This window comes from Ovis canadensis, chromosome 11, assembly GCF_042477335.2.
Source record: "Ovis canadensis isolate MfBH-ARS-UI-01 breed Bighorn chromosome 11, ARS-UI_OviCan_v2, whole genome shotgun sequence".
Classification (NCBI taxonomy): Eukaryota; Metazoa; Chordata; class Mammalia; order Artiodactyla; family Bovidae; genus Ovis; species Ovis canadensis.
The window spans coordinates 58,014,211-58,037,205 of NC_091255.1; the positions used below are offsets into that span (position 1 = coordinate 58,014,211).

Sequence of the window (22,995 nt, forward strand, 5' to 3'; positions counted from 1 at the left end):
GATAAGGATGCATTTTTCACTCATCTGGCCTAAGTGTTCCAATTTTTACCACAGGCTTTGAAAACACTGATGCAATTTAAGGAACAATGACATTTGAAGCAATGCTTGCAAGACATGAAACAGCGGTTCGGCTCTGTCATAATTGCTGGTTTGTCGAATGATTTGCATTCAACGTTAGTTTGGGTGGTGAAGGCTATGAAGTTGTGCTCACTGACCCAGATGGGTCGGGGCGCCCGCGTGACAGCCGGTGCACTCGGGCGCCACTCAGGCGCCCCGTCCCCCGAGCCGGGAAGCGGTCACCTGCTCTTCACATAGAACCTTTCCATGTCAGATGGCGCAGTCTTCCCACCAACCCCACCTCCTGCACAACCCAGGCACTCCAGTAACACAAGCGTCCCTGAGGATAAAGAAGCTGACAAGCTCTCTGGGGAGCCCTCCAGCCCCTCTAGACCGCTCCTCTCCACTGCCCGCGGCTCCCCGCTTGATCGGCGTCCCACTGCGCCAATCGGAGGCGCTCGGCCTCGGTCCCGCCTCCCGGCGAGCCGCCCGCGCAGGCGCTGTAGCCTGAGGTGGGCGGGGCAGCCCGAGGAGCGCGCGCCATGCTGGCCAGGGGGGATCCAGGCGCTATCGGCCCTGCTCGGGCCCCCGCCCAAGTGGTAGGTGCCCGGCTGGCGGGGTGGGGTGTGGGGGGGCGCCCCGCCCCTCCCCGGCCCTCCCCGCCCCTCTGCTCCAGTTCAGGTCCCAGTCTCTCAGATTCCAGCTTCCTCTCATCCGCTCCTCACGTCACACCTCGGTCCCGCTCACCTCCATCCCTCCACTCTCCGCTCCTCCTCTCTTTTCACCTCCATCCCTCTTCCCTCCATCCTCCTCTTCTCCGCCCTGCTCCATCCCTCCATCCTTCTCCCCTCCGTCTTCCGGGGTCCCCGTTTCACACACTACCACCACCTCTTTTGGGCAGCCTGTGAGGATCTCCGCCCAAATAAACGTTTAAGCACCAGCAAGCGTGCGGACGACCAGCAAGCGTACGGACGGAGTAATCTAGCTCATCTCTGGCAGAAATTCACATTATGTTTTGTATTGTAGATCTCGAGAACAGTAAAAATATCCTCTCCTTTTTTCCTTAAAAAAAATAATTCCAAAGTAAATATGTAAGTAAGCTAGGGAGCTACTTTTGTGAATAACATAAATCTAGGAAGGGATAGTATTGTTGAATTAGATCTTCAGAGTAAAGAACTTGCCTTGACAAAACTATTTTCAGTACTTATATCTGTGAGCTTTTCATAACCATATTCAGATTTAGCATTTAAAAGTCCTATCTATGTTTTGTATAGATGTATTTGCACATGTGTACCCATACATGCATATGTACACACTCACTTGGATGATCTATGTTTCTGTTCTCTTGTTTAGAAATATGTCCACTCTTCTTTAAGGTATAAACTCAAGAGTGAGGACTGACTGTAACTTCTGTTTTCATACCCAAAGTCTGTATTGCTTAATGTACTCTGGGATTTCTTTGGAAGGAATGATGCTAAAGCTGAAACTCCAGTACTTTGGCCACCTCATGCGAAGAGTTGACTTATTGGAAAAGACTTTGATGCTGGGAGGGATTGGGGGCAGGGGAAGAAGGGAACGACAGAGGATGAGATGGCCGGATGGCATCACTGACTTGATGGACGCGAGTCTGAGTGAACTCCGGGAGTTGGTGATGGACAGGGAGGCCTGGCATGCCGCGATTCATGGGGTCGCAGAGTCGGACACGACTGAGCAACTGAACTGAACTGATACAGAAGATAAATCCTGTAATCAGTCATTTTGTTGGCACTCAGGTTTCACTGTTTTTACTTTATACACTTCAGAAATGTTTGTTTTATGTGGGCCTGTGAGAAGAGGACAGTGCCAAACTGTCCTAAACTGAATAGACCAAAGGAAGAGAGAGCTGTAGGGAGGTTGCCTCCTTTTTTCCCCAACCCTGTCCCCATACTTTGTTAAAGTATGTGTGTATTAGTTGCTCAGTTGTGTCTGACTCTTTGGGACCCCAGGGACTGTAGCCCTCCAGGCTCCTCTGTCCATGGAATTCTCCAGGCAAGAATACTGAAGTGTAGCGGGTACTTAAAAGGGTTTCTTTGTTGCAGTTCCTCTAACATCATGGTTTACTGAAAATGCTTATTTCATGAGTGGGTTCAGAGATACACAGATGCTTGTTTCAACCAAAATGATGATGTTTCTGACCACTGATTGGGAACCACATGAATTTGCCATTGAATTGGGAACATTTTTGATGCCTTTCAGATTTTGTTTCCTTTTTAAAAGCAATCAGAGCAATTCAGGGAAATCTAAGACAACAAATCTTGAGGCATAGGCACCTTTTGTTTGTCAGGTTATACTCTCCCTGGAATCCTTATTCTGGGTTGTTCTGTGAGTCATGTCTTGAGCTTGGAAAATGAGCATTGTGCACATGGTAATGGGGAAGTAAATTAGAGTCTTGGAAAGAGAATTCAGTTTCCACACTTGTTTCTCAATTCATTTGTTTTGAATTCCAGTCTGTTATCCTCCCGGTCCATGACGCTGAACCGTGGTTGGACGAATGCTTGGGGTCGGTTTTGCAGCAGGACTTTGAAGGCTCCATGGAGCTCTCCATTTTTAATGATGCCAGTAAGGTATTTACAAACTTCCTGTTGGTCATTTAGCCTTAGCGTAAGTCACCTCTGACCATTTGGAGGAAAGTTTCCTGACCTGCCAACCTCCTCATACTTTCAGGACAAGTCCATGACTATCATTGAAAAATGGAAAAAGAAGCTGGAAGATTCCGGCATCCTCGTGGTCATTGGAGGGCATGATTCTCCTTCTCCCCGAGGAGGTCAGTAACCGTCTTTAGTTTATTATTCTTATCAACTTATGTACTTAAATAGTTTCCTGTTGTTCAAATCTTGGTGAAAAGTATGCTAAGTAATATTGGAGTGTACCACTTATTAAGGACCCGGTAGGGCTGGTTTTCTTGTGCTTCAGTAAGGATTTGTGTACGACCTCTGCTCATTCTTTTTTTTACTTTTTATTTTGTATTGGGGTATAGCCAGTTAACAATGTTGAGGTACTTTCAGGTGAAGAGTGAAGGGACTCAGCCATACACATACGTGTATCCATTCTCCCCCATACTCCCTTCCCATCCACGTTGCCGCATAACATTGAACCCCTGCTCATTCCTTACTGATTTAGCCTAACAGAAAGCCCTTAAGTGTTTTTATTCCTGATGTGAATGGTCATTATTGATCATTTCTAATTCTTTTTTTTTTGGCTGTACTGGGTCTTCGTTGCTGTGTGTGGACTTTCTCTGGTTGTGACCAGCAGGGGCTGCTCTTTGCGGTGCACCGGCTTCTCACTGCAGAGGCTTCACTTGTGGAGTATAGGCTCTAGAGCACATGGGCTCAGTAGTTGTGGCCCATGGCTTAGTTGCCTCTCGGCATGTGGATCTTCCCAGACCAGGGATCAAACCGGTGTCCCGTGCATTTCTCGGTGGATTCTTAACCACTGAACAATCAGGGGAAAAAAAGTGAAAGTTGCTCAGTTGCCTCCAGCTCTTTTCGACCTCGTGGACTGTAGCCCACCGGGTTCCTCTGTTCATGGAGTTCTCCAGGCAAGAATACTGGGGTGGGTAGCCATTCCCCTCTCCAGGGGATCTTCATAAACCCAGGGATTGAACCCAGGTCTCCCGCATTGCTGGCGGATTCTTTACCATCTGAGCCACCAGGAAGCCCTGGAGCACCAGGGAAAGTGAAAATGAAAGTGAAGTTGCTCAGTCATGTCCGACTCTTTGCGACCTGGTGAACTGCAGCCCACCAGGCTCCTCTGTCCATGGGATTCTCCAGGCAAGAATACTGGAGTAGGTTGCCATTTCCTTCTCCAGGGGGTCTTCCCAACCCAGGAATTGAACCCAGGTCTCCCGCATTGCAGGCATACGCAGGCACGTGCTTTAACCTCTGAGCCACCAGGAAGCTCCCCCTCTAATTCTTAAAATTCTTTTCTTGTGACATTAGATTTGTTTTTGTCCATTTAAAAAACAATCTTCTTGAAGAATCAGCTTTTGGTTTCATCGATTGTTTATATTGTTTTTCTTTTGCCTATTTTGTCTGTTTTCTATTTCCACTCTGAATTGCATTTTCTTTTTTTCTGCTTACTTTGGGTTTAATTTATTCTTCTTGGAATTCTTAAGGTGAAAGCTGAGGTCACTGGTTTGAGACCTTTCTCATTTTCTAAAACAGGCATTTAGTGATATAAACTGCCCCTAAGTATCGCATTAACATCCCACAAATTCTGATATATTGTGTTTTAATTTTCATTCAGCTGCAAAATACCTTCTAACTGCTTCCTTTGATTTTTTAGTTGATTTATGGATTATTTGAAGTAGAGTATTTAGTTTCCAAATATTTGAGGGATTTTCCAGATATCTTTATGTTATTTATTTCTTATTTTAATTCCTCTGACGTAAGAGAACATGTTTTTTTGATGTGAATCTTTTAAGTTTAGTAAGATTTACTTTACAGTCCAGGATAAGGCCTATCTCGGCAAATGTTCTGTGTGCACTTGAGAAGGTTGTGTATTTGCTGGTGTTGGGTGGAGTTCTCTGTAAACGCAAATGCAGTTGAACACAGTCTTGTTTAAATCTTCTGTATCCTTGCTGATGCAAGTTCTGCTTGTTTTATCAGTTACTGAGAGGGGTTATTGAAATCTGCAACTCTAATTGTAGATTTATTATTCTTTCTTGCTGTTCTGTCATTTTTGGCTTTATGCATTTTAAATTTTACTCTGTTAAAATTTGAGACTGTTGTGAAGAATTGACCCCTTCATCATTACCTAATCTCTGGTAATGTTCTTTGCTCTGAAATGTACTTTGTTTGATATTGATTTAACTGCTCTGGCTTTATTTTGACTAGTGTTAGCATAGCGTATCTTTTCCATCATTTTTTCCCTTAACCCTTCTTGTCTTTATATTTAAAGGATGCCCCCTTCGTTATAGATTCTTATAGGGGCTTCCCAGGTGGTGCTAGTGGTAAAGAACCTGCCTGCCAGTGTATATTTATGAGCCATGAGTTCCATCCCTGGGTCAGAAAGATCCCCTAGAGGAGGGCATGGCAATGCATTCCAGTATTCTTGCCTGGAGAATCCCATGGCCAGAGGAGCCTGGCAGGCTACAGTCCATAGGGTCACAAAGAGTCAGGCATGACTGAAGTGACTTAGCATACATACACATGTAGACAGCATATGATCGTGCTTTTTAAATCCAGTCTGACAATCTCTGCCTTTTAACTGGGATGTTTACATTAGATACATATAATGTGATTATTGGTGTGGTTAGATCTGAGTCTCTCTTCTTGCTATTATTTTGTTAATCATATCTATTCTTCACTCCATTTTCCTCTTTTTCTGCCTTTGTTTGGGTTAATCAAATATATTTTATAACAGTGTTATTGAAATATAATTTATACACCACATAAGTCACCCATCAAAATATATAATCAAGTTGTTTTTAAGTAGATTCACAGATGCGTGCAGCCACCACCACAGTCAATTTTAGAACATTTTCATCACCTCAAAAAGGAACCCTGCATCCTTTCATTGTCACCCTCCATGCCCTATTCCTCCCAGTTCTGTGCAACCACTGATTTACTTTCTGTCTATAGATTTGCCTATTTTGGACGTTTCAGATAAACTGAATCATATAATATGTGTTCTTTTTGTGACAGGTTTCTTTCATTGTTCAGTGTTTTTAAAGTGTCTGTTGAGGCATATATTAGTACTTCATTCCTTTTTATGAGAGAATAATATTTCATGGTATAGGTGTACCACATTTTGTTTATCCATTCACCAGTTGAGGCACATTTGGGTTGGTCTACTTTTAGGCTGTTGTGAAGCATGCTAGTGTAAACATTTGTGTATAAATTTTTGTTTGAACACGGGTTTTCAGTTTCTTCGGGTATATACCTTGTAGTGGTATTGCTGGGTCATATTGTAATTCTTTGTTTGAACACATTGAGGAACTGCTGGACTATTTTCCACATCAGCTGCACCATTTTACAGTGCCACCAGCCATGTATGAAGGTTCCAGTTTCTCCACATCCTCACAAACACTTCTTATTTTCCGGGTTTGTTTTTGTTATGGCCATCCTAGTGGGTATGAAATGGTTTCTCACCTCATTGTAGTTTTTATTTGCTTTTCCCTTCTGACTAATGATAGGGAACTTCTTTTTGTGTTTGTGTTGGCCATTTGTGTATCATCTTTGGAGAAATGTCTATTCAAGTCATTTTAAAATTTAATTGTTTTTTTTCTTGTTGAACTGCAAGTTTTTTACGTATTCTGAATACTAGACTCTTATCAGATATATGGTTTGCAGATATTTGCTTTGGGTTGGGCTGTCTTTGGGTTGTCTTCTCACTCTTCTGAGAATATCCTTTGATGCACAAAAATTATAATTTTGATGAAATCCAATTTATTTTTGTTGTCATTACATGTACTTTTGGTGTCATATCTAAAAACTCATTGCCAAATCAAAGTCATGAAGATTTATTCCTTTGTTTTTTTCAAATAATTTTATAATTTGAGCTTTTCTATGTAGGTCTTTGTTCCATTTTGAATTCATTTTTTATAGAGTGTAAAGTAAGTATAACTTCATTCCTTTGCATGTAGATGTTGAGCTGTTCTGACAGTATTTGTTTCAGACTATTCTTTCTTCGTTGAAAGTTTTGGTACCCTTTTGAAAATCAGTTCAGTTCAGTTGCTCAGTCATGTCCGACTCTTTGCAACCCCATGGACTGCAGCGTGCCAGGCTTCCCTGTCCTTTACCAACTCCTGGAGCTTACCCAAACTCATGTCCATGATGAGTCGGTGATGCCATACAATGCTATCATTCCCTTCTCCTCTTGTCTCCAATCTTTCCTAGTATCAGGGTCTTTTCAAATGAGTCAGTTCTTTGCATCAGGTGGTCAAAGTATTGGAGTTTCAACTTTAGCATCAGTCCTTCCAATGAATATTCAAGACTTATTTCCTTTAGGGTTGACTGGTTGGATCTCCTTGCAGTCCAAGGGACTCTCAAGAGTCTTCTCCAACACCACAGTTCAAAAGCATCAATTTTTCAGCACTCAGCTTTCTTTATAGTCCAACTCTCATATCCATGCACGACTATTGGAAAAAATGTAGCTTTTACTAGATGGACCTTTGTTGGCAAAGTAATGTCTCTGCTTTTTAATAATGTCTCTGCTCTCTAGGTTGGTCATAACTTTTCTTCCAAGGAGTAAGTGTCTTTTAATTTCATGGCTCCAGTCACCGTCTGCAGTGATCTTGGAGCCCAGAAAAATAAAGTCTGTCACTGTTTCCATTGTTCCCCCATCTATTTGCCTTGAAGTGATGGGATCAGATGCCATGATCTTAGTTTTCTGAATGTTGAGTTTTAAGCCAACTTTTTCACTCTCCTCTTTCACTTTCATCAAGAGGCTCTTTAGTTCTTTGAAAATTAGTTGCTGGAAATGAATGTCATTTCTGGACTCTAAAGCCAATAAGCATCACACTGCTTTGATTACTATAGCTTTGTGGTAGGTTTTGATATTGGGAAGTATGAGTCTTTCAACTTTGTTTTCCTTTCTCAAAATTGTTTCACAATTTCATATGAACTTTGGGTGGGCTTCTCAGGTGGCACTAGTCGTGAAGAACTCACCTGCCAGTGCAGCAGACGTGAGTTCGATCTCTGGGTCAGAAAGATCCCCTGGAGGAGGGCATGACAACCCACTCCAGTATTCTTGCCTGGAGAATCCCATGGACAGAGGAGCCTGGCGGGCTACAGTCCAAAGGGTCCCAAAGAACTGGACACAACTGAAGTGACTTAGCATGCACACATCCATGAACCATAGGATCAGATTTTCCACGTTTTTAAGAAGGACCATTAGAATTTTGATGGGCGATGGCATTGAATCTGTAGATCTATTTGGTTTGTATTATCACTTTAACAGTAGTAAGACTTCCAGTTCGTGAACACAAGAGTGTCTTTCCTTAGGTCTTCTTCGGTTTCTTTTATCAATGCTTTGTAACTTTCAAGGTACAAGTGTTTCACCTCTTTCTTCAGCATTTGTTTTTTCATTGAATTTGTGAATGGAATTGTCTTTTTAATTTCCTTCTCAGATTGTTCATTGTTAGTGTAAAGGGAAACTGATTTTTCTGCATGTTAATCTTGTATCCTGAAATTTTGCTGTACTCGTTTATTAGCTCTAGCAAGTTATTTTGTGTGTGAATTTTTAGGATTTTCTATATTTAAGAGTATGTCATCTGAAACTGAAATAGTTTTACTTCTTCCTTTTTAATTGAATGGCTTATTTCTTTTTCTTGCCTAATTGCTCCAGCTAGAACTTCCAGTGTTTAGTAAGAGTGGGGAGAGGAGACATCCTTCTCTTGACCCTGATCTTAGGGGGAAAGCTTGTGGTGTTTCACCTTTGAGTATAATGTTAGCTGTGGATTTTTATAAATACTGATTTATAATCATGCTGAGGAAGTTACCTTCAATTGCTAGTTTGTTAACTGTATTTTTCTTAATCATGAAAGAAGATTTTGTCCATCCTTTTTTCTGTATCAGTTGAGATGATCATATAGGTTTTTTTCCTTCAATTCTATGAACATGACATATTAACATCGATTGATTTCATATGATGAACTACCCTTGCATTACTGGAACAAATCCCACTGGGTCATAGTGTATAATCTTTCTAATATGCTGCTAGATTTAGTTTGCTAGTATTTTGTTGAAGAGTTCTATAAAGATTCATAAGGGGGTATGTAGTTTTCTTTTCTTTGGATGTATCTGTCTGGCTATAGTATCAAAGTAATGCTGGCTTCATAGAATGAGTTAAGAGGTGTTTTCTTTTCTTCTTCTTTTTTATTTTTGGACGAGTTTGAGAAGGATTGTTGTTAATTCTCTAAATGTTTTGTAGAAGTCATTAGTGAAACCATCTGATCCTAGCCTTTTTGTTGGGGGATTTTGATTACTGATTCAGCCTGTGTTTTTGTTACAGGTTTGTTCAGATATTTTATTTCTTCTTGAGTTAGTTTTGGTAGTGTGTTTATAGAAATTTGTCCTTTTCATCTAAGTTTCTAATTTGTTGGCATGTAGTTGTTCATAATATTCAGTTATAATCCTTTTAGGCTTCTGTTAAGTTTAGTAGTAATGTGCACCCTTTTTTTGGGGCTATGCTTCACAGCTTGTGCAGAGTCAACCACTGGACCGCCAGGGAAGTCCCCCCACTTTCATCTTTCATTTTAGTAATTTGAAGCTTCTTTGTTCTTAGTGTAGCTAAAGATTTGTCAATGTTGTTGATCTTTTCAAAGAACCAACTTTTGGTTTCATTGAGTCTCACTTTTTTTTTAACTCCCTATTTCATTTTGTCTCTGCTCTGAACCTTTTATTATTTCTTTCCTTCTGCTAGCCGTTTGTTTAGTTTGTTCTTCTTTTTCCAGTTCCTTAAGGTGTAAAGTTAGGTTGTTGATTTGAGATCTCTTATGTAAACATTTATAGCTATAAATTTCCCTCTGAGCACTGATTTTGCAGCCTCCTATAAGTTTTGGTATGCTGTATTTTTATTTTGGGGCTTCCTTGGCAGCTCAGCTGGTAAAGAATCCACCTGCAGCACGGGAGACCTTGGTTTGATTCCTGGGTTGAGAAGATCCCTTGGAAAAGGGATAGACTACCCACTCCAGTATTCTTGGGCTTCCATGGTGGCTCAGACAGTAAAGAGTTCACCTGCGATGCAGGAGACCTGGGTTTGATCCCTGGGTGGGGAAGATCCCCTGAAGGAGGGCATGGCAACCCACTCCAGTGTTCTTGCCTGGAGAATCCTCATGGACACAGGAGGCTGGCGGGCTTCAGTCCATGGGGTCACAAAGAGTCAGACTTGACTGAGCGACTAAGCACAGCGCATTAGTTCTTTGAGCATATGTATAATGGTTACTTTGAGGTCTTTGTTAAATCAAACACCTGGTGCTCTCATTGGAAGTTCCTGTGCCTTCTTTTTCTTTGGTGTCTGGGTCTTGCTTTCTTGTTTCTTCACATGTCTCCTAATTTTGTTAGAAACTGGACATAGTAGATAACATGTCCCAGGTACTGGTTTCCCATCCGTCTAGGGTTGTTACTCTTATTGACTTGTTTGCTTGTAAAGTGACTGCGTGGATAGTCTTAGTAAAGTCCGCTCCCCTGTGCCTGCGGTATGGAACCGCTAGTGCTCTGCCTCAGGAGTACAGTGCCGGCATGCCCACAGTCATCCTGAGGGGCAGTGGTGTGGGCCGGCCTCTCTTTCCCTGACCACACTCAGCTGTCAAGCTCCACTGATTGCCGGCTGCTTTACTGTTTTCAGCTATACCTAGGGGCATAAGAATAATTCAGGTGAACTCAAGCTCCTTCAAAGGAATAGTTCTTGAGGTCAGTGTTTATAGTTTGTTCTGACACTGGGAGAGCTCTTCCCAGCAATCTCTTACCCATTTATGTTTGACAAACTGGTCGTCCCACAGCTTAACCAGTATTGTCGATGAATCTATCAGTCGCTTCTTCCAGCTGCCTTTACTTCTGTTTTGAGCGTACCCTAGGGCTTAAACTTCACACCCTATTGCAAGTGAAGTAGGGGAAGGGCAGCAACCCCTTATCTCTCTTCATAGGAACCCCCTACCCCACAAGCCAGAGCTAGGGCATTTGGGTCCCCAGTTTTCTACCCAAGGTGACAGAGCATCCAATGCAGCATGGGGGCTGGTGGGAAAAGGGAGCCCCACTTTTTGACTGCACTTGCCTGGGCCTCAACCTCAGCAACAGGTACCTGGGGTCAGGATGAGAAATATCACTGCCCTGTCTCTTCCAGGAAAACAGCTTTTGACAGGCCAAGCAGAAGAGGGAAGCTTGTGTGTTTGGCTATATCTGTCTAGGGTGGGCTTCCTCCTTAGGGGGAGGGAAGGAGCAGATCTCAGCTCAAACATCTTGTTGTTGTTCAGTCTCTCAGTTGTGTCCAACTCTTTGTGACCCCATGGACTGTAGTGTGGACTGCAGCCAGACTTCTCTGTCCGTCACCATCTTTTGGAGTTTGTTCAAACCCATGCCCATTGTTGTCAGTGATGCCATCCAATCATCTCATCCTCTAACGCCCTGTTTTCCTGCCTTCAATCCTTCCCAGGATTCAGGCTTCTTTCCAGTAAGTTGGTTCTTTGCATCATGTGGCCAAAGTATTGGAGCTTCAGCTTCAGCATCAGTCCTTCCAGTGAATATTCAGGGTTGATTTCTTTAGGATTGACTGTTTTGATCTCCTTGCAGTCCTAGAGACTCTCAAGAGTCTTCTCTAGCACCACAGTTCAAAAGCATCAATTCTTTGGCGCTCAGCTTTCATTATAGTCCAACTCTCACATCCATGCATGACTACTGGAAAAACCATAGCTTAGACTAGATGGACTTTTGTTGGCAAAGTCATGTCTCTGCTTTTTAACATGCTGTCTAGGTTGGTTATAGCATTTCTTCCAAGGAGCAAGTGTCTTTTAATTTCATGGTTGAAGTCACCATCCACAGAGATTTTGGAGCCCAAGAAAATAAAGCCTGTCACTGTTTCCCCATCTATTTGCCATGAAGTGGTGGGACTGGATGCCACCATCTTAGTTTTTTGAATGTTGAGTTTTAAGCCAGCTTTTTCACTCTCTTCTTTTACCTTTATCAACAGGTTCTTTAGTTCCTGTTCCCTTTCTGCCATAAAGGTAGTGTCATCTGCATATCTGAGGTTTTTGATATTACTATTACTGAGTTTTAGTAGATTTTCTTGAATAATTTTTTTTTCATTTGCTTGGTGCCCTTAGGGCTATTTCCAGAAACTGTAAATGGTTGGGTTTTTAAAAATAAGTTTCACCAGTTTTGCTGGCAAGCAGCTGTGGAGCTCTGCATGCTATCATACCAGCTCCAATAAAAATTCCTTATGGTTCTTCTTCATCTTCTTTGTTGGCTTAATAGTTACAGTTCCCTTTTTTGCTGTTTTAATGGTTGGTTTGAGTTTATAGTATATACAACTTAGCAAGTTCAATCCCTCAAATGTATGTAGAACCTCATGTATAGTGTGAGAACTGGACAGTGCATGGCCATTTCTCCCTTCCTACCTTTTTTGAAGCTGTTGTCATGCATTCTACTTTTACATGTGCTGTAGACCCCACAAATGCTGGTATTAACTTGGTTTAAATAGTCAATCATCTTTTTAAGAGAGTGAAATAATAAGAAAGAAAATTACTCATTTACTCATAGAATTATGGTTTTCAGTGCTCTTCATTTCTTTGAATAGAACCAGATGCCCATCTGCTTTTTCTTCTGCCTGAGGGGCAGTTTAAAACATTTCTTGTAGTGATGGTCTGTTGGCAATGAATTCTTATACCTTTTGTATGTCTTTATCTGGTGCATTTGAGTGTTGGCTGGTGAATACTGTGATGAAGAAATTTCATCACAAGCTTTATTATCCTTCTTTTCGTCCATGAGAAGGAAATGGCAACCCACTCCAGTACTCTTGCCTGGAAAATCCCGTGGATGGAGGAGTGTGGTAGGGTACAGTCCATGGGGTCGCAAAGAGTCGGACTCGACTGAGCGACTTCGCTTCTGCCCCCAGAGCCCTGCCCCATTCAGGTGAGCTTGTCTCTTGGGTAACCTGCCTGTACTGCTTTTGCCTTCCTCCCTTTCGCTTCCCTTCCATTCGTGCTTCCGTCTTACTCTGTTCCTTTTCAGAGTGGACAGGGAGAAGAGAAGGGGAGGCCTTAGGTGGCTGGCCTTGTGTATTTGCGGGAGCAGCTTCTCCCATCCTGTGCTGTCTCCTGAACCTGCAGTTCCTGTGCTTCGCAGAGATGGAGGGACGGCTGGGCAGTCGGCTCGCCAAACAGCAGTGAGGGGAGGAAAGAACACGGTCCAGAAGTTCCTGCCAAGCAAGCCCCCGAACTGCGGTGTTGGGTTTCCTTCCACACCAGCCTACGGCCTCTTTCTGGCTCCTCTTGAGGTTCCTACAGTTTTTCAACTGGGTGTTCAGAGCCTTATGATCTTTTGCCTGTAGTGTTGACTTGGGTAGAGAGGGAAGACTCCCAGTTTCTTTGGTTCCCTGTCATATCCAATGCCAATAGTTTATCACATTATCTTGGATTTTCTAGTTAGGCAATCTAATCCTGAATAAATATTTCAGTTTTGTTTCTTTATTTCTGATTTATTCTTTGTTTTCATAAGTAGCATTGGGGTAGGAAGTCTAGAAGAACAATGTGGGATCACACTAACTTTATTGTGCTGTCTTAGTGGAAATGTTTGTAGTGTTTCCACGTTACAGGCATGATATTTACTATTGCTTCCTGATAGATACTTTTATCAGGTACCTTGATATCTCTAATTTAGTAAGCCTTCAGAAAATGAGGTTTGAGTATATAATTTAATTAAATGTCTTTTAGATATCTGTTAAGGTGATTTTTTTTTCCCTCCCAAAATTTTTATTGTGGTAAATTACATCAGTATTTTTCTTAATAATGAATCACTCTTACAGTGCCAAAATTAATCAACAGTGACAGTATAGTGTTTTTATGCAATGAAATTGATACGCTTTCTTAAGGATTTTTACATCTGTGTACACAGAGAACATTGGTTTGTAGTTTTCTTGTGTGAGTTACATGTCTGGCTCCATCTGGGGCTTGATAACGTAGCTTTGTAAGAGCAATGACTGCATAGAACAATTCGGCCCCCTTTTGTTTCAACCTCCCCAGTAAACTAGCTTCCAGCCTACGTTTAGATGGCAGGAAAACCATTTACTTATTTTCATGAATAAATGTCTGCTTTGACTAATTGCAGATATTTTTAAAATAAAGAAAATGTGGTTTAAAAAAAAATGTAGGCATATAGGAAAGTCTGCAATGAAATGTAAAAGCCCCATACCCTAGGAACAACCAGTGTTTCTTAGTTCCTACTGGATTTATTTAACTCACAGAATCAGTTGATACTTGCTATGAAAGAGGAAACATTTAACCCACTGAAGGGACTTCACACTTCCCTTTCTCTTTTTTCCTCCCTCAGAGTTTTAGTTTGTTATATTTATATTGTCAGCGTTTATAATCTTCACATTCTGTTCTGTAACTCTTGTTGTTTTATAAACTTGATTAATAAGTTGATTCCAACCGTTTAAACCTTGTAAAAACAGCGCTAGTGGTTTTTTAAATAAGTAACCGTTCTTCACTGCAGACCACCTAGTGGATTAGACTTGGAAGAGGAACTGAAATGACTCTGCTGCTAACCCCGGGCTGCACATTGAGGGGATTCCCAGGTGTCAAGATCTATGGAGCCTTTAAAAAATCTTCTGCTTTATTCCCTTCTACTTTATATGCATGTGCCACTGTTTGTTTTTTTTCCCCTTCGCTTTTTATTTTATTTAGTTTTATTCTTATGTTCCTTTTTCCTTTCTCTGAAAAACTTCTTCAAGTAGTTTTTCCATATCTGGTATGTGGATTGTAAAATATTCAGGGTATTTACATGTCTGAAAATGTCTTTATTTTGTACTATGCTTATTTGACAGTTTAGCTGTGTATAGAATTCTAGGTACAAAATATTTTTCCTTAGACTTTTGGAGTAATTGCCTCATTATCTTCTGGTGTCTGCTGATTCCAGTAAGAAATCTTATGTCAGTCTGATTCTTATTATTTTAAAGATATCTTTTCTGAAAGTGTCTAAGATTTTTCTCTTTTTGTTTTGAGTTTTGAAATTTCATGAAGCTGGGTCAAGATGTGGTAGTTTCTTCATTTACCCTTGTTTCTTTACAGAATGATCAGCTTTGCATTCTTAGCTTTAATTGTAATGTATTGTGCTTCTAGTAGTTTGACTTTACAGTTTTCAGGTAAAACTTGAGAATAAGTTTATATGCCTGCACAGACTGCTAGAACTGAAGGTGGATGCAGGACAGATGATAAAGACTGGCTGGTGGAAAGGTTCCTGTAACTTTTAGGAGTCATATCTTTCTTTAATTTTGGCTGCATGTTAGAATAATCTAGGGGGCTTTAGGAAACCTGATGCCCAAGTCCTGCTATGCTAAGATTTTCTTGTGTAATTTGTCTGGGGTACAAACATAGCAGGGGGTTTGTAAAGAATCTTCCCAAGAGATACTGAGGTACATCCACTCCTTTAAAACCCTCAGGAATGTGCAGCTTCACCTCCACTCTATGGTGGGCTTGGTCCTGAGTGAGTCTTGTTAGCTCCTGACACAGCTAAAGATTTTGGGATCCTCCTGGAATACCCCTCAGATGAGATCCAAGGGGGTGTTCACTTTGAGATCCTGTTCTGACCCAGTGGGTGACTTACCAACACACAGGGTCGCCGCTGCTCAGATCCTTTCCCGGTGAGGGGGTCAGTATGGTTTGGGTTAGGACTGGAGCAATCAGGATAGCTCTCAGGGGAAAGGTGTGAGTGGGAGAGATAGTCCTGCTCTCTCTACACCTCTCGTCCTATAAGCCCCCTTCTCATCTTCCTGCTTTCTCTCTGGTCCTTTCTTCCATCGCGGGGCGTTCACTTTCACTTGATGATTCTTGCTTGTGCCCCTTGCAAGTTCACGTGGTTCTCGCCTGAGTTCTGGGAGGACTGTGTTGCCGCCCCTGGGGGACTTGCTGATTTACCTGGAGTTCATCCCCCACCCCCGAGTTGAGCTTTCTGGGGCCCGCCCTCTAACGGGTTTAAACATCTCTGAACACTATCTGTTAAGGAACACTGTTCTGTGAAGGGGCTTATCCTCCCACCGAGGGCAACCAGGACAAGTGCCCTTTGCTTTGCCTTTTGTAGCTTCCAGCCAGTATTTTTGTTTTTGTTTCTTGGGGGAGGGGGACAAGTAAAGGGTGAATGTTGGTGAAGGTGAGTTAAGAAACAATTGGACTTTTGCGAATGAAACAAACTTCTCTCCCAAAACAGGCTCCCCTGCCCTGCCTCGTGTTCCTCACAAATAGCAGCCAGTGCCCTCTACCTAGGAAAGCAGAAAACTGTAGAAAATATTTTAGAAAAAAATTAAAAATCACAAATAGTTTTAAAATCTTGGTCCTTTAAAAGAAGAAAGCTCTTTTTTTTTTTTTTCCTGCTTTTAGAAGGTTCCTATGGAAAGACTGTGTTCTTTGACGTTGCACAGTGACCCCATGCAGAGGTGCCTGTTGGTGGGTGAGGGCTCCACAGTTGGGTCCACTGCACCCAACCCATGCCTTGATTTCCTTCTTTGTGAACAAGCCATATCAGTAGTGCCCACGTGGGTGTTGGGAGGGTGTAGGACAAGCTGATGGGAGCAGGGTTCCAGAAGAGGCCGCATGTGGTGGGCTCTCAAGAAGTGTAGCAGCTGTTCTGTTACTGTCTTCTTCCTCCTCCTCTTCTTCATTATCTGGTGCACATTTTTAATATATCCCCCCAAATATTTCTTGTTTTCATTATCTTTAGTCTGTTCAGTCAGTTCAGTTCAGTCGCTCAGTCATGTCCAACTGTTTGGGACCCCATGAATCACAGCACGCCAGGCCTCCCTGTCCATCACCAACTCCCGGAGTTCACTCAGACTCACGTCATCGAGTCCTTGATGCCATCCAGCCATCTCATCCTGGGTCGTCCCCTTCTCCTCCTGCCCCCAATCCCTCCCAGCATCAGAGTCTTTTCCAATGAGTCAACTCTTCGAATGAGGTGGCCAAAGTACTGGAGCTTCAGCTTTAGCATCATTCCTTCCAAAGAAAACCCAGGGTTGATCTCCTTCAGAATGGACTGGTTGGACCTCCTTGCAGTCCAAGGGACTCTCGAGTCTTCTCCAACACCACAGTTCAAAAGCATCAATTTTTCGGCGCTCAGCTTTCTTCACAATCCAACTCTCACATCCGTACATGACCACAGGAAAAACCATAGCCTTGACTAGACAGACCTTAGTCGGCAAAGTAATGTCTCTGCTTTTTAATATACTATCTAGGTTGGTCATAACTTTTCTTCCAAGGAGTAAGCGTCTTTTAATTTCATGGCTGCAGTCACCATCTGTTTGGAGCCCAAAACAATAAAGTCTGACACTGTTTCCACTGTTTCCCCATCTATTTCCCATGAAGTGATGGGACCGGATGCCATGATCTTTGTTGTCTGAATGTTGAGCTTTAAGCCAACTTTTTCGCTCTCCTCTTTGACTTTCATCAAGAGGCTCTTTAGCTCCTCTTCACTTTCTGCCATAAGGGTGGTGTCATCTGCATATCTGAGGTTATTGATATTTCTCCCGGCAATCTTGATTCCAGCTTGTATTTCTTCCAGTCCAGCGTTTCTCATGATGTACTCCGCATATAAGTTAAATAAACAGGGTGACAATATACAGCCTTGACGTACTCCTTTTCCTATTTGGAACCAGTCTGTTGTTCCATGTCCAGTTCTAACTGTTGCTTCCTGAACTGAATACAGATTTCTCAAGAGGCAGGTTAGGTGGTCTGGTATTCCCATCTCTTTCAGAATTTTCCACAGTTTATTGTGATCCACACAGTCAAAGGCTTTGGCATAGTCAATAAAGCAGAAATAGATGTTTTTCTGGAACTCTCTTGCTTAGTCTGTTAGAAATTGTTTATAGATCAGTTATTGGGGAACGTGTATTTCAACTTCCTTCTGAAACATGCCGAAGAATTGATGCTTTTGAACTGCGGTGTTGGAGAAGACTCTTGAGAGTCTCTTGGACTGCAAGGAGGTCCAGCCAGTCCAACCTCAAGGAAATCAGTCCTGAATATTCACTGGAAGGACTGATGCTGAAGCTGAATCTCCAGTGCTTTGGTCACCTGATGCAAAAAACTGACTCACTGGAAAAGACCCTGATGCTGGGAAGGATAGAAGGCAGGAGGAGAAGGGGATGACAGAGGATGAGATGGTTGGATGGCATCACCGATTCAATGGACGTGAGTTTGAGCAAGCTCTGGGAGATGGTGAAGGACAGGTAAGCCTGGCGTGCTGCAGTCCATGGGACGGCAGAGTCAGACATGACTGAGCAACTGAACGGCAACAACGACTATGAACAACCTTTGAAGATTTTTTAAAATTAAGATGTTTTGCATCTTCCGTAGTGGAATGAGAGTAAGTTAAAGGCATTTTGATGATTCCTGTGATTGGTTATATAATGTCTACTCTAAAAGCAAGTTTTATCTTTCATAAAATGCTTTTTATAGAGTAGATATAACTTGAGCCACATCACCTTTGTATGTATTCTACAAAAAAGTAAATTGTAATATTGTAAAGAAATGATTCTGCTGTCTCTTTGAGGTTGGATAAGGCGAATTCATGGGAATCCTGTGTTACACATTAATAAAATGGAGTTAATTTGATTATGTCAGAAAGGACACATTTTCCTATAATAATATTTTCTTAAATAGGCAATGTTACATCGACTATTGGATACTGTAGATCCAAAGTATCTATTTTTAGAAGTGTTGGGTATTTAAATTGAGTTAAGATTCATTTACTATTATTTCATATCATAATAGAGCAAAACATTTCTTAATAATGTGATCACTTGCTAAAACTGAAGTAAAACACAATCCCACCCTCTTCTCTCCAAGAGTTAGGAATGTTAATATCGCACCGAGGCGGGAGATTTCCTGCTGTGACCATGGCAACCGACTCCCCTCACAAAGGGACAGGCCTCCCCAGACATCAGGCCCTGGCACAAACATTTGACTTTTCAAGGCAGTAATATTAAAGCAAATTCCTTATCTTTGCCAAACACAAGACTCATCGTGAGAAACTTTCAGCTTCCTTGGTAGATGCGTTTTCCTTCATTACCCAAATTCTTGGGGTCAATTTTTCCCCTTCTAAAACCCAACGCCAATAAAACCACTTTCTTGCTGATTTCAAAGTGATTATGAAAAGTCTCTTCCCATTTTTTTTTTCGTTTTGATTCCATGCGCTCTTTCTCTGGGCCTGCCTTGCTTTGCAGTGATGATGGAGATTCAGCTCTAGCTGCTAATCCATCCCCAGGGGTCAGGAGGCAGGCTCCTGCCTCCCCTTCTGTGCTTTTCCTTTGCTTGCTTGTTATATATACCTGTGGTTCTTTGAAATCTGTGACAGTCCCACTAAGTGGTTTGGGTTGGCCAAGCTCTAGGATTAATGCTGGAAATTAAGGTGCTACTTCACGTGATAATAGCCAGACACGGCTCTGGGTCATACCCTTTGACACCCTGCGCGAGGGCCGTGGTCCATCCTTGTGGTTGCAGTGCTCCAGAGCATGGCTGAGTAACAGGAGGGACCTGCTTTCTCCACCTGCTCCCCTAACTGCAGAAAATTGCGGAGCACCTGGGGTGAGGCCTGGGACAGACCTTTGCTGGTGTCCCCTGGGACGGACCACAGTCTTCAGGTCATCTCAGCTTTGAGTCAGAGGGATTTATTGTTTTAATTCTGCACACACCTGTTCTGCTTTGTGTGACTTTCCAGGGTGGCACCAAATCTGTGTCTCTGTAATGCGATTAGGGTACTGGAACTTCTTTTCTAGGGAGGTGGGAATTGTGCCCCACAAAGGCCCCTGGCTCCTTCTTTGGTTCTCAGTGCCTCCTCTAACCTGCCCCGCCCTGGGCATGCCGACTGGGCCTGCTGTGTGTTGATTTCTGCGCTCTTCCTGTTCTGAAGCCTTCCCTAGCTGCCCTCCCTGTGAGTGCTGTCTGTGCTCCCCATGTTGCTCACTGCCCAGCCCATCACTCGGAACCTCATTCTCTGAATTTACACTCCTGTTGCCTCTCTGACCTCCTCTGCCATGGTCTCATCTCCTCTCCATAAGCCTGCCTAGTGCTTCCCACCATTCGTTTGGCACTTTACATAGGTTTTTGGTTACCTCTCTTTCCAACTCTGTTGTAATTTCTTTGAAGACTGGGATTTTAAACCATTTTTTAAAATGTAATATCCATGTAGGAAAGTACACCTATCATCAAAGTACAGCTCAATTGTTTTTCCACAAACTGAACACACCCTGCAGCCAGCTCCCTGAGGCAGAGCTGACCTCACCAGCCCTGGAAGCCCCCATCCCTGGGGCACCGCTTCCCTGATTTCTAGGCACAGGTGAATCTGCAGCCTTTGTGCTCCACGTGCCGTCCCGGTGCTCAGCAGTGCAAGTGGCACCAACTCTGTGTGTGGCCAGGATTTTCATACATGTGGTCTATTTTCTATTCCATGAGGGGTTCTTGTGCCAGTCACGTCTTGTTGAAGTTCAGTCTGCATCTTCTGGGGGAGCTGGGGGGTCCCAGGACGTGTAGGAAGAGTGGACACTGACAGGGCCTGTAACTCATCCCCGGAACACGTGTTCAGTGAAACCTGTGCCCGTGATGCGTCCAGTCCAGTGAGCTGCTTCTGCAAGCCGATCTCTCATGTGTTTGTGGCCCCATCTGTCAGGTAACTGTATCGTGACTTTTATCAGCAGAGGCTTTAGAGAAAGTGTTTCTGCCAGTTCTATTCAAGTCCTTCCATTCAGGGACATTGTAATTTTGTGCTTTAAAGATACTCTCCAGGGTTACCTTAGTGCTGTGCTGGGTAGCTGTTTGCCAGCTTTATTTCCCTTCTGTGAGCGCATTCTGCCTTTACACTAGTACTGGGTGGACTATTGTCTGTTATCATTATATTCACTGCATCAGTTTCACCTAAATTGGTCTGATTTTTTACTTGGCAGTGAAGAGTGTTCCTAGCTTTCCTACCGTGTATATCGCAGTAAGTTTTATGCAAGAGAATCCACTAAAACTGAATTCTAAAAGAGCTTTTCCTTTTCTCTTTTATCAGTTGGATATTCTAAAAATCAAGCAGTAGCACAGAGCTCAGGGTCTTACCTTTGCTTCTTGGATGCGGTAAGTAACTGTTTTGTTTAACATGTCTGACTATATGTTGGTTCAGTAAATAAGAGATATAACATTTTAGTGTAGGTCTTCAAAATCATTATTCTAATATGTTATAATCAGTCTCTGACATTGGCAAGTTGTTTCTGTGTAATTCCTGTAGCACCTGTTGAGGGGATTGATTTTTGATAAATGGGGTTACATAAGAACAGAAAATTGTACAACAGAGAAGCATATAAACAAAGTGAAGATAAACTAAGGAGATGTTGGCAGGTACAATACTTAAAAGATTAATAGCCTTTAATAGAACTAATTCATGCAAGTTGGTGAGAAAACACAAAGAATAACAAATAGTAGATAAACATAAAAGGACAGGAGTGGAGACTTTCAAAGGTAGATATGCAAGCAATGATTTTTAAAAATGTTACATCATTTGTGATCAAACACAAATTGAATTAGTTTGGTGCTACTTTTAAAAATAAAATTAACCAAGTTCTCTAAACATGTAGATACTCAGTGTTTGGAAATGCCGTGTGAACTGGTAGCGTTGACAGCATAATTTTGCATTTTGTATTAAGAACTTTAAAAAGACTTATGCTCTGGACCCTGAATTTCACTCTAGGTATCCTTGAAATTCTGAAAAAGATATATATACAAAGAAGCTCTAGTGTTATTAATTATAATGGAAAGTTAGGTAATGGAAACAAGTTAATACTGGACAGGAGAGTAATGGTGAAGTTAATTGTGGTCAATCTGTATGAGAAAATTAGTGTAATGTTCATAAAGAACTTTTAATAACATGACAAATGATGATTGTGAGTGAAAAAAGAACCCGCAATTGTATGTGTTGTGTATACTCATGTGTAGATTTTCTTTTTCGTGGCACTCTGAGAACATTTATCTGTAGGCAGTCTTCCCTTGGCCCCCTCCAGGCCTGGGGGCGTAAGGTGGGGCTGCACTCCTTTTGTCTGACCTCTGCCCTTGGGGCTCCTTTTCCTCTATTTCTGTTTGTTTCTTTGATTTTTGATCTTTGTGGTTTTGCATCTGGATTCGTCCTGGTGCTCCACCTCTGACACCTGAAATTGGACCCTGGGCTCCATACTTGCAGCCCTTCCCCTTCTCTGAAGTGCAATGTAAGGCAGTCGTTTTCTTCTCGTGACAGCTGTGTGGTGTCCCATAGGTTCTGAGCAGAAATCTTAGTTTATTTTCCAGTGTCCATGGTAATTCCTTTCCCTCTTTGTGACCGTAAGTCCCCGGGTCTCAGGGGCACAGAACTGGATGAACCCTGACCCTGGGTTCAGGACGCATCCTTGTTGCTGGGCCGTGCATCCATCTCCTTGTTTGTTTCTGTGCCCATGTCTCTTTTGCTAACGCTCAGCACCCATAATCCTGCTGTCCAAGACTAGTGCTAACTCCTGCTCCAACCTTGTTTACACTGCCTTCCACTCCTGGCAACCACCACACAACACCCTGTCCCCACTCCCTGCTGAACTTTTTGGTGTCTAAGCAAATCTGGAAAAAAAAAAAAACAATTAAAAAATTTTAGTTGTATTTAACTTTATAAGAAGGGTACCAGGCTGTATAAAATATTCTGGAACTTTTTAAACTTATATTGTTAAGGTCCATCCGTATTGTTGCACGGCATTGTAGTTCGTTCTGTTTTGTTTTTGTTTTTGAATTGAGGGAGAATTTATATACAGTGAAAGGCAAGATTTTCATTTTGCATCAAAATGTGAAAATGTTGAACAAAACGAGCAACGTGAGGGTTCTGACATCCGTACACACCCCTGTCACTCACAGCCGAATCGGAGCAGACGATGATTCCGTCAACCAGAGCTGCTCCCAGACAGAGGCCACGCGGTGTGAGCACCTGCATTTAGCATTCAAGCAGTTACTAGTTTGGGTTATTTTAATAAAAGTGCCATAAACATCCCCATGTAAATGTTCCTGTGGGTGTGTGTGCCATTTCTCTCGGGAAGATAAAAGGTGCGGGGTTGAAGAACCACAGGTAAAGGGACCTGCCAGGGGCAGTGTGGCCCATCTGTCTGTTCCACATTCTCCCAGCACTGATGAGTCAGCCTTGGCTTCAACCCCTCTAGCAGAATCGAAGTGCATTTCATTTTTTTCAGTTACATTCCCTGATGGCTAGTGATGTT

General features: G+C 42.4%; 1 protein-coding gene across 13 annotated transcripts in view; it reads left to right on the top strand.

Moving 5' to 3' along the window:
* Positions 1-556: 556 nt before the first annotated feature.
* B3GNTL1 (UDP-GlcNAc:betaGal beta-1,3-N-acetylglucosaminyltransferase like 1) overlaps positions 557-22,995 on the top strand; it is a 131,732-nt gene continuing 109,293 nt past the window's right edge. For 8 of the 13 annotated variants that reach the window (XR_011246830.1, XR_011246827.1, XR_011246828.1 and 5 more), the window contains exons 1-4: positions 557-656; positions 2,544-2,660; positions 2,761-2,860; positions 20,787-20,851. Coding sequence is in view for 5 of the 13 variants with exons in the window: in XM_069541856.1 (XP_069397957.1) it covers positions 600-656; positions 2,544-2,660; positions 2,761-2,860; positions 20,787-20,851 (339 nt within the window). In the remaining 8 variants the exon portion in view is untranslated. The remainder of the gene's footprint in view (positions 657-2,543; positions 2,661-2,760; positions 2,861-20,786; positions 20,852-22,995) is intronic. The other 5 variants (XR_011246832.1, XM_069541858.1, XM_069541859.1 and 2 more) reach the window with 3 other exon arrangements.